An 11556-nucleotide genomic window follows, 5' to 3' on the forward strand; every position below is an offset into this window, starting at 1 on the left:
AAGGCTTTCAAATGACGATGACAACGATTTTAACACCCACACATGCATTTAATTTCAATGAGAATTCATAAAAACCTTATTATTTCTAGTCATAATATTATCTATACTGCTGCATAGGTCATCTTATTGTTTAGAGGGGTCATCTCAAGCACCTCAGTAATAACTTAAATTGAATTACTCGTGTTTTCAGATCAACTCAAGTGCTTTCAATAAAATGAGGGAACCACTTTCCTCTAAATTGTCTCGGGATTTCAGTGGAAAACTTGATTTCACCCAGAGTCCACATTAGTAAGTGTGGGTCATAGTGGCGATGACCCATGCCTAATACAATATTTGACTATTAGGTAAATACTGTATTATTGGGTTATGGCGGCCCGGTAGTCGAGTGTTTCACATGTGACGTCACCGTCGCGCGTCTCAGCCTGATGCATGTCCCATGCTTGAAAATGGTATAAAAGTAGCCGTCGCAGGACAGAGAGATTTCAGAATAATCTCGGACTCATACAGACGCAAAGAGACTTGCTAAGACCTGCACAGGCATGCCGGGCGTCGGACGGACATCACAGCACGACGAAACGCCCTACTCGACCCCACACCACGATCAAGCTCTGGGACACATCACATCTGCGTGTCACTTGCCTGGGAGATCTGACAACGAACCTACTTACAAAATAAAGAGAAACATCAAACTCATTACACATATCAACTCAAGAGATCGTGAGTTTGATCCCCAGTGTGGCCTCGTTGTGTGGAGTTTGCCCCTGGGCCTGTGGGGGTGTTCCGGTTTCCTCTTTCCTCCCACATTCAAAGAACATGCAAGGCAGGCTGATTGAACACTACAAATTGACCTTAAGTGTGAGTGTGAGGATGGATGGTGTTTCATCTCTGTGTGCGCTGGCAACCGGTTCAGGGTGTCCCCCACCTACTCCCCAAAGATCAATAGGCTCCAGTATCCCCGTGACCCTAGTGAGGAATAAGCGGTTTGGGAGATGGAATGAATGAATGAAGATTGGGTTATCATTTTGCTATGCTGTTAAAGCTGTCACAAATCAGAACTCATACACAGGTGGTGCCATTTATTGAAGTCATCAGTTGTCTTGGGAATGATAGAAAAGGTAACAGAGAAGAAATATGTTTAATTATATTCTGGCTACCCTATCATGTCTGCACGTTGACATGTAGCCAGTGAGCCCCATCACGATACACAGAGTGCTCATGCAATGGCTGCCAGGTAGTCTTTCACTTCTGCTGGGGTGAGTCTTTTAAAACCGGCCTCATTGCAGATGCCAACCTCAATGTTCTCTTCAGTCATCTGACCTTCAAAACTCTCCTGAAATCAGAGTAAATGTCTATGTGAAAGACTGACATACTTTTTGGAAATTTATGAACCGGAAAATATACCTTCAAAGTCAGGATGGCTGTGTGGATGGCATCTTCCAATTCCAGGTCATTGTTATACCTGGAGAATGAATCTTAATCAAAAACAATTCTGTAGGGTGCAGTTTTACAAACTTCAAAATGCAGAAGAAATTCCAGATCCATTTGTCAATAGTGTAATAGTAATAATGGTATGTAATAATAACAGCTAGTAAGATAGTAACTAACCCTTTTGGGCCATTATGTTGTTGCTCTCAACAAAACATTGTGAACCATTCCGGTTCAAATTGAGGCACACTTACTTTATATATCCTTTGCCATGCGATATAACTTCTAACGTAATTCAATGCAATTTACTGTACAGTGATACTTTGGCTTACGAACTTAATTGGTTCCCAGACAGTGTTTAAGGCGAAAAGTGTGTATCCCAAAAATTTATTTCCCATAGGAAACCATTAAAATGAGAATAATACGTTCCCAGGTCCCCATAAAACATAATTTTCTACTTTCTAATTTTCTAATCCTTAAAACTACACAAAATATACCTTATTTTATGTATAATAAATGTGCTATGGTATAATAATTAAAGAAATAAACTACAATATAATAAAGTCATTTTATTTACCTTTGTGATGGTCGTTGATGGAATGGAGTGGCCGGTTTCCTCAGCATTAAACACTTGATGAGGAACGTAACCTTTCACCATCTTGAGGAATGATCCCTTCTAGGTGCTTTGTGATAATTTTATCTCGTTCCTCATCAATGGTGTTCGGTTTAGCTGCGTTGATAGCTTTTGGCATCAAGTGTACAGATGGGTTGTGTGGGTTGTTTGTGCAGCCTGATGGGATATTTTAACCTTGCAGTCTACACTCTGCCTTTGAAGTATCAAAGTTGAAACTCTCATGTTCGTCTGCCTGTCTCTGTAATGTTTAAACCACATCGCCTCACTGCTGCGTTCTTGACCAATCACGTGGCTTTAACCGAAGACTGGGGGCGGGAAATAGAGGACCAAAACAAGACGGCTGCCATTTTGTTGTTAGAAGAAGGGGCTCGTTCGCGAACGACACATCACTCATCGAGGCAGCTCCGTGTGTATCCCGAAAAAAGTTCGGATGTCAAGGTACAATTGTCATAAATTTAACGTTTGTAAACCGAAAGGTTCGTAAGCCAAGGGGTCCGTAAAACGAGGTATCATTGTATATTGAGAATCTGAAGCAAGCTACCTTTTTTCAAGGAATGTTTTTCCATTCACATAGTTTTTCCCCATGGCAGTGGCTTTCCATGCAAAATATGCTCCCTGAGAAGGTACAAATAGCACAGAAAGAACAATCATATTTTTAAAAATGTTCTACCATATACAACTCATTCACAATTATTCAATTCAGACACCACTTCAGAATTATGTTTTCAAATCTTCAGTTATAAAAGGAATTCGGGAATTCAAATTTTCAACTCATGCAATCTACAGGGACGAATATAATAAAGATCTTAACCCCCCCAACCTGAGAGCAGGAACCTATCATAGCAGTGTCCGGCACCGCCATGTCTGGACAGTAGGGATATATACAGTAAAGTCTCGTTATATCGATATTCAAGGGAGTCCGAAAAAATATCGATATAACCGGGACTATCGATATATCCGACCCTGTTTGCATGTAATTTTCTCCGTGCGTGCATAGAAATAGTATCGATATAACCGGGACTATCGATATATCCGATATCGATATAACGAGACTTTACTGTATATCAGAATCAGAATCATCTTTATTGCCATGTAGAACACACAAGGAATTTGTTTCTGGTAGAACACGCACTAGTATCATCATCAAAAAATTGCTAAGTGGCACTATACAGTTCCATTTGGGCCGTATAGGGCCGATATTACCAGTAAGACTTTAGTTCGCTGAAGAAGCATCTTGGATAAGAAGTGAAACGTCCGACAACTTCAAAGAAGTACAGATGACGGCTGAAGAAACCTTTTCATCGATATACTGCTATTCAATATACTGATCACTTATTAATCAGAATCAGAATCATCTTTATTGCCATGTATGTCGAACACACAAGGAATTTGTTTCCGGTCGAACATGCTGCACTAGTATCATCATCAAAAACATTGCAAAGAGTCACTATAAAGTTCTAGTGGGTTACTGTTTAAAGAGTTAATGGCTTGGGGGAAGAAGGCGTTTAAATGTCTGCTGAATTTGGTGCGCATGGATCGGTAGCGCCTGCCTTAGGGGAGTAGCTGGAAAAGGTGGTGGGCAGCGTGCGGAAGGTCCAGTAGGATTTTTCCGCGCCCTTGTTTGGATTCTTGCAGTGTGCAAGTCCTCGAGAGTGGGTAGGGCGGTGCCAATTATTTTTTCCGCCGCCCTAACTGTCCGTTAATACTTAAAACTACAACATAAATGTGATAACGTAAAAACATATAACCAGAAAGAAATATTCTGAGCAAAGCACGACAGGTAACATCCAACTTAGGACAGGCACAATTTATGATCACCCGTACTTACGACCACAACCGGCATACCCTTTTTTTTTTTTTTTTAATTCTACGCCTGGCAACGTAAACGCGCTACCAGCCTGGCAAGGCGTACGACAATTTTGGCCAGCCAGCATCTCACTCTCACACAGCAATAGAATGGCCTTCCCAAAGTCCTGACTTAAACTTGTGGACAATGCTGAAGAAACAAGTCCATGTCAGAAAGCCATCAAATTTAACTGAACTGCACCGATTCTGTCAAGAGGAGTGGTCCAAGATCCAACCAGAAGCTTGCGGATGGCTACCAAAAGCGCCTAATCGAAGTGAAAAGTGCCAATGGACATGTTACCAAATATTAGCGCTGCTGTATGTATATTTTTGACCCTGCAATTTTGATCACTTTTTCCTGTTCACCCATAGTAAACATAAAAGAACCAAACTTCATGAATGTTTTTGTGACAAAGAAGTATCGGGCCCATTCACTCAATCAGAGAAAAATCAGAGTTGTAGAAATAACTGGAAACTCAAGAGAGCCATGACATTAAGTTGTTCACAAGTGTATGTAAACTTTTGACCACAACTGTACCTTTACGGTACTTTTCGAATTATAAGTCGCAGTGTTTTTCATACTTTGGCCAGGGGTAAGATTTATACTCTCATGCGACTGATGTGTGAAATTATTAACATCATTTCAAATGTTATTTTCACACTAAACCGCAAGAGGACTCTCTGGGCCTGTGTTGATCATTTCAACTTTGCTGTAATTGCAACCGCCGATGAGTCTGACGAGTTAGACGTATGTGGTAAGCAAAGTATAAGGAAACGGCACAATGTCTACCTTTTAAACAACTCCCCAGGAGTTGTTTAAAAGTTATAGAGGATTTCATTGGATTTAGTGATTTCGAGTGAAACTAATAGTTTGTTAAAGTTATTAGCGTGTTCTTTAATCTATAGTTATATCAATAGTTCCATGTTACGTCGTTACGGACATAACCAGGCATATCTGTCATGTAATGTTAGTTACAACGGCTGTCGCTGTTAGGAACGTGCGATATAAATGGGGATGTATAGTATAGTATAGTATAGTATAGTGGACACTTGTTCAGCCTGTTCTGTATTTTATTTTTTATTTCAAATTGCCTTTCAAGATGACATATATGTTTTTGGTGTTGGATTTTATCAAATACATTTCCCCCACACATGCAACTTATCCTCAAGTGCAATCTATGTATGTTTTGTCCTTAATTGTGCATTTTTTGGCTGGTGCGATTTATAATCTGGAGCACCGTATAATCTGAAAAATATGGTAACTTCTCAAAAAAGACGTCCCAGTTAAATCCTGAAGCTCAGTATTCATCTGTAGTGTAGTGTTAAGTACCCATTGAAAATATACCAACAGGGGGAAGGATATAGCCTTGTGGATAAATCAAGTCTTTAGAAAATGAAAAGTCAACTCACTGAGGGATCTGACTGGAACAAGTAAGGCTGGTCTTCATCCCATCCAGCTATCAACAACGACACCCCAAATGGACGCACTCCCCTGAAGAAGAAAAAAAAAATGCAAATAAATTGCAGCACCATGAAATCAAGTAAGGGAGATTGTGTCCAAAATAGTTAATGGTCAATGATCTCATCCTGCTGAAAACCAACTGGATTGTCACAAAGTGTATGGGATTTGGGAAAATAGTTTGAATGAGTGGCCAATGGATCATCACTCCGCCGCAAGAGTGGCTGCCTTTCCAGCAGCTCATGTATTTCTTTTTTCTACTTTCATTCCTTTCATCAGTTTGCTGCTGTGAAATGTAAATTTCTCCAATGTGAGACTCGTAAAGGCAAATCCAATCCAATCCAATCACTCGTGTTCCACCAATTCAAAATGTCCTTCAAAATCACAGTGGGAGTCAAAGAAGATGCGTGTTGCTGCAGAAATAAGAAGTGAGCGACCATCATGAAGAAATTATGGATAGACATTTGGAACAGCAATTAAATCAAATTGTAAATACGGTCAGTCAAAGCTGTAAAATACAATGTTTCCAACCCGTATATCAGGGATGTCAAACTCATTTTTTCCCGCGGGCCACATTGTAGTTATGGTTTCCTCTTGCGGGCTGTTATGAATTTGGGGAAGCCATTAGAATGTTTAATCACATCCACATATTACATATAGGGCGCACAACCAATGAATGAATAACTACTTTTGAAATTTGAAGTCAAAATTAATTACTGTTATTGTGGTTTATTACGACAATTTTAAATTGTGGTTCAGACTGCAGCAAACATCACGGAATTTCACAAGTTTGATTTGCTTTCGGGGGCCGAATAAAAGGATGTGGCAGGCCGGATTTGGCCCTCGGTCCTTAACTATGACACCTGTGCTGTATATGGTACCTTAGGAATTCAAGCAGCTCTCTAACAAGTCCCACTGACTTGGAAAAGGATTTCTCACATGTGTGCTGTTGGTTGCGGCAGAGTGTGTGTGTGATGTTCCCTCCCTCTGCAAGAGGATTGTTAGCTGACTTCAGCTGTCACTTAAAGGACAACCGACGTCTCCGGACAAGTTGTGTCCATAATTTGTAAAATGGTTTCAAATGACTTCTACTGAGCGTATTTTAAAAAGTTTCCACCGCATATAGCTATATTTTACGTTTTAAGACTTGCGCTGAATATTCCGGGAAGTCTTGTTTTTGAGTTGGTGACGAGTCCTCTACCCTACGTCACTGAAGGAATGCCCCTGACCGAAAAAAGGACACATTCTAGCAGTCCTTCCATCACTTCAATGCATTTTGCTGTACGTGTTTGGTCTGAAAACTTCATGTTGCACCAACGAGGCAGAAGAGGGCGACAAAGCTCTGTGTAAGGAATGAATCAGCCCGGGGAAACAGGCTGATTAATTCCATACACGGAGCTTTGTCGCCATTTTCTGCCTCTTTTTAGTGCTACATTTCCCCCCTTATTGCCTCAAAATGGCACGGAATAAATTCTTTAATCGATTGCAAACATGTATGCTTTCCTCTTCAAAACTATTTGAATCATATTCATAACTGGATGAGTAACAAGAAAGCATATTCTCCGAATCTGAAGCCATTGTTTTGCTTCTCCAGCAAGGCAAGATGTCTTGGGGTGACGCCAAAAACAAGGGGGCGGGACCTTCTGAAACTGGCCACTTTGACTCTGAAACATGTCATTTTTATTGGTGTTTTGCATTTGACTAAAAATATCATACTGCCTGTTTTGGGTATTTGAGATGCTATAAAATGTTTTTCTGATGTCAGTTAGGAAACAAAAAAGTGACGTCGGTTGTCCTTTAATGCCAAACTTGAAAGATTTGAGGTGTTTATATGTAACACCGACATGGAAACATTGTGGACGGTGACTGATTTTGTTCAAATTTCGAAATTAATGTCTGAATGTCTGCGATTGGCTGGCAACCAATTCAGGGTGTCCCCCGCCTCGTGTCGAAGACAGCTGGGATATGCTCCAGCAATCCCCGCAAGCCAAATAAGGAATAAGCGGTACAGAAAATGGATGGATGGATGAATGTTAATCTGGACTTTGAATAGATAACGATATATAGCCAAGCGCTACAACACAGTCAGTTTTACAGGCAGCGAATGAGGCAAAAATAAGGGAGCAAAAAAGTTGGCATATCTGGTGAAATGATTGACTTGTTTACAGGGATTGAACTGTCAACCAACAGCATTTAGAAACAAACACAACCACGGATTGACTAGGGATAAAACCCAATGTAGTCATCCTTGCAAATAAGATCACAAAAGACACGTGGCGGCGCCAGCATTTTGGGTTTGGAAAAGTGCTGGGACCACCGTTTCCAAGGTTACCGTGGGTAATACACTAAGACGTCATAATTTGAATTCGTGCATTGCACGAAAGGTTCCCCTGCTTAAACCAGCACATGTCAAAGTCCGTCTTAAGTTTGCATGTGACCATTTGGATGATACAGAGGACTCATGGGAGAAAGTTTTGTGGTCAGATGAGACTAAAATGGAAGTTTTTGGTCATAATTGCACTAAACGTGTTTGGAGGTAGAAGAATGAAGAGTACAATTCGAATAACTCCATCCCTACTGTGAAACATGGGGGTGATAGCATCATGCTTTGAGGGTGCTTTCCTACACATGGGACAGGATGAGTGCACTGCATTAAAGAGAGGATGACTGGGGCCGTCCGTGTATTGTAGGATTTTGGGCAACAACTTCCTTCCCTCAGTCAGAGCATTGAAGATGGCTCGTGGCTGGGTCTTCCAACACGACGAGGACCCGAAGCACACAGGAAAACCATGAAGTGGCTTCGTAAGAAGCATATCAAGGTTGTAGCATGGCTCAGCCAGTCTCCAGACCTGAACCCAATCGAAAATCTTTGAAGGGAGCTCAAACTCCGTGTTTCTCAGCGACAGCCCAGAAACCTGACTGATCTAGAGAAGATCTGTGTGGCGGAGTGGGCCAAGATCCCTCCTGCAGTGTGTGCATACCTGGTGAAAAACTACAGCAAATGTTTGACCTCTGTAATAACCAAGGCTAATATTAACGTTCATTTTCTGTTCAAATACTTATTCGCAGCTATAATCACACAAATAATTCGGTAAAAAAAAACATGCATTGTAAATTCTGGATTTTTCTTTTTAATTTATCTCTCTTACAGCAGACATGCACATACGATGACAATTTCAGACCCCTCCATGATTTCTAAGTGGGAGAAATAGCCAAATAGCAGGGTGTTCAAATACGTATTTTCTTCACTGCTCTACTCACCCGGACTGTGTGTACTCTTGCATGACAGATGCTATTCGCTGGACAAGCTGGCCTGTGGGGATTGGTTCTTGGTAAACAAGGAAGTACTGTTGTGCCAGCTTCCTGGCTCGTCGGACCAGAACCCTATAAGGTACAACCTTTATTAAACTCTTGTTTGAATACTAAATAATGTAAATAACATTTGACATAAAAAACATTCTGAATCTAAACAGTCAAATGTAGAAAATCTCCACCTGTAGTCAGGGCCCATGCCGCTGTAAACCATGCCTATGTGCTTAGTGATGGCCTCTACTTTGTGAACACTCTGCTCATCATACAGAATGGATTTCTGTTTCTTTTCTGTTGCCAGGACGACCCCGTTGGAAGCTGGAAAATTGGAAATGGAAAATGAGCCCTCCCAACACATCCCCAAATTGCACTTTGTTTACAACTTTCACCTTTATTCAGTAATGTATGTATGGTGAAAAATGTGGTCTATGACAATTACAAGGAAAATAACCGATATTTTAAAAATACCAAAATATCTAAATTTAACATTTATACACCTGGAGAAAACTGGAATGGCAATTAAATACACAACGTAAGGAAACATGTTTTGTTTTTTTGCCCCAAGATGGTGCCAGGTTAGGCAGCGATGGGTAAGTGCTCTTCAAGAGCCTAGGTTTTTTGTTGTTTTTCTGCAGTTTTTGTGTTTTGTTTGGTCACTTTGTGTTTGTTGTTACATCATGTGGACCTGCTGTGGATTGATTTCAGCATTGTTTGGCTACGAGAATTGTCAATGGAGAAGAATATGTGCTTGTTGGTTGCGTCTTTTTGGCAGCACAGGTGTACCAATACTGATTTTTCCTGCATATGACTGCAGTTGCTGTACAGGCCCTTGTGTTTTTTGCGCTTGAAATGGGCAGCATTTTTTTTTCCACCCCGCTTTGTTCAGCATGAATGTGGGTGCTGTTGTACAGTCTCCGGCTGGATGGATGGTTTGTGAAGCTGTACATGAGAAGAGAGGAACACCGATGCATATGTCGAACTGCAAGTCATAACTTGCAATCGAAGCAGATTTACATGACACAGGAGATGTTAGCCTGTTACTTTTTTGTCAATGGACACGACAGCCTCTGATTGCTTTCAACCAGCTTTTAAGAGATGTAAACATTTTTAGCATGACATCTTTGATTAGCCCATATTTCATGCATAACTGCTTGACACAACAGTGTATGGGGAAAAATAATTAAGATCGCATGACTTTCTGTGTCTTATGTGTTGTGTTGCATTTGTCATTTTATGTTAACTGTTTTTTTATGGCGGCGCAGGTACCCACAGCGGCTCATCTCTTCTGAGATAAGAAATGTAATATGTGCTGTATGTTGCACATGTAGCACATTTGACAATAAAGTTTACATGAACATGACCTGAGAATGAATCACACTTGACTCATTAAAATAGCTTCCAAGATCTAAGTAGTCTGCGATTGGCTGGCCACCATATCAGGGTGTACCCTCACCCCGCGTGCCCGAAGAGAGCTGGGATAGGTTCCAGCACCCCCCGCCACACTAATGAGGAATAAGCAGTACAGAAAATGGATGGATCTAAGTAGTGTCATAAAATGTGTCCCAGTAACACAAGTTAATGGTGGATATAAAAACAACGAACATCAAAATTGGGGCAATCAGAATCAGAAAGCCTTTAATAGTCCTACAATGGGGAAATTTGCAACACTGTGAAATTTTTACCTTTAATGCCAACTGATGGGGCTCCTGCTGCGACTGCAGCCAGTGCATATTCAATCTGCACCAGTTTACCAGAAGGACTGTGAAAATACAAGCAGACGGTGCATTAAAAATCATTATGGAGGACGGTTGGAGTCAAAGACTGGCGCAAAACTGCCTACCCATTTGGAGATCTCTAAATTAACGTTTAGTTCATGTAAATCAACCAGTCATAATCTAATCTTGGAGAGTGGTGGGTAAAACTGCGTCATTTAACCTATCAACATTCAATTGAGCAAATTGCATTGACTAGCATCAGATTTAAAACTCTAGCTTGTAAATGGTTAGCAACGCGCTAATTATGTTTGTAGCTGATTCATTGCACTTCAGGCAATGACGGTGCATACAACATTAGACATGAAAACGATACAAACTATTCAGAAGGCAAGTATATTTTATAAAATCACGATTTAAATATGATTGTAAACCGCGTGTTTACTGGATACCTTCGATTCAATGGCAAATGTATAAAGTTTACCTAAATGTGGTCAAAGAGAAACTGTATCCGCGCTCCGCCATTTTGTTTTTCTTCTTCTGTTGCGTTTTTTCAAATATTGAGAACACTGCCCCCTCGACAAAATCGCCGTCAATGTCCTAATACAACAAACTGCAAGATGAACTTCAAGGACTTGAGCATATGTATGGATCGTCCGTCATCCATCTATTTGAGCCTATGCCAGCCGTCTTTGGGTACGATATGAGGCAGGGGACACCTTGAATTGGTTGAAAGCCAATCGCATGCATGGATAATAATAATAATAATAACATTTATTTATATGCGCATTTCACAACTCATGGGCACTTTAAAGTCACAAACACAACAACAATAAAACCACACTCTAAGTGTATGCTTGTGTGTAAATATGTGCGTGCGTGTGTGTGTTGTAAACAAAATGAGACCAAAAGATAAATTATTCTAATTATTCTCATTTGTTAAATGGTTTGGGTTGTCGGTCATATTCAGTTGATGGTGGTTTTGGCTTGTTTATGTGATTGGTTGGAAGAGGGCAGGATGTGTTGGCGCGTCAGCGGAAAGGGGCGTGTTCGGGCGAGTTCAGAGCTCACGAGACGAGAAAAATAACAATAAAAACAGAAAAAGCTGCATTGAAACGAAGTCCATAGCTCCTTCCTCGGTGATCATTGAAATGGAGCCATCCACGTACACA

At 40.7% G+C, this 11556-nt stretch overlaps 1 protein-coding gene across 1 annotated transcript; it reads right to left on the reverse strand.

Annotated features, from left to right (window-relative positions):
- Positions 1-1061: 1061 nt before the first annotated feature.
- Positions 1062-10999, reverse strand: psma2a (proteasome 20S subunit alpha 2a). The gene is made up of 8 exons (XM_088999056.1): positions 10869-10999; positions 10355-10431; positions 8858-8990; positions 8625-8747; positions 5315-5396; positions 2601-2674; positions 1402-1459; positions 1062-1330 (listed from the first exon to the last, which is right to left on the reverse strand). The coding sequence occupies exons 1-8, from the start codon at positions 10907-10909 to the stop codon at positions 1214-1216; spliced, it is 705 nt and encodes a 234-aa protein (XP_088855182.1). The 5' UTR covers positions 10910-10999; the 3' UTR covers positions 1062-1213.
- Between the last annotated feature and the right edge of the window lie 557 nt (positions 11000-11556).

This window comes from Hippocampus bargibanti, linkage group LG06, assembly GCF_051943395.1.
Source record: "Hippocampus bargibanti isolate YZ-2025 linkage group LG06, ASM5194339v1, whole genome shotgun sequence".
NCBI classification, from domain to species: domain Eukaryota; kingdom Metazoa; phylum Chordata; class Actinopteri; order Syngnathiformes; family Syngnathidae; genus Hippocampus; species Hippocampus bargibanti.

Bases quoted from the DNA above. Each gene is read 5' to 3' on its own strand.
- psma2a (XM_088999056.1), bottom strand. From the start codon at position 10,909: ATGGCGGAGCGCGGATACAGTTTCTCTTTGACCACATTTAG. The intron at 8,991-10,354 runs GTAAAAATTTCA...CCAATTTTCCAG, and splicing joins CCCATCAGTTGGCATTAAAG to CTTCCAACGGGGTCGTCCTG. The intron at 5,397-8,624 runs GTGAGTAGAGCA...TTTCTTCTTCAG, and splicing joins CAAGAGTACACACAGTCCGG to GGGAGTGCGTCCATTTGGGG.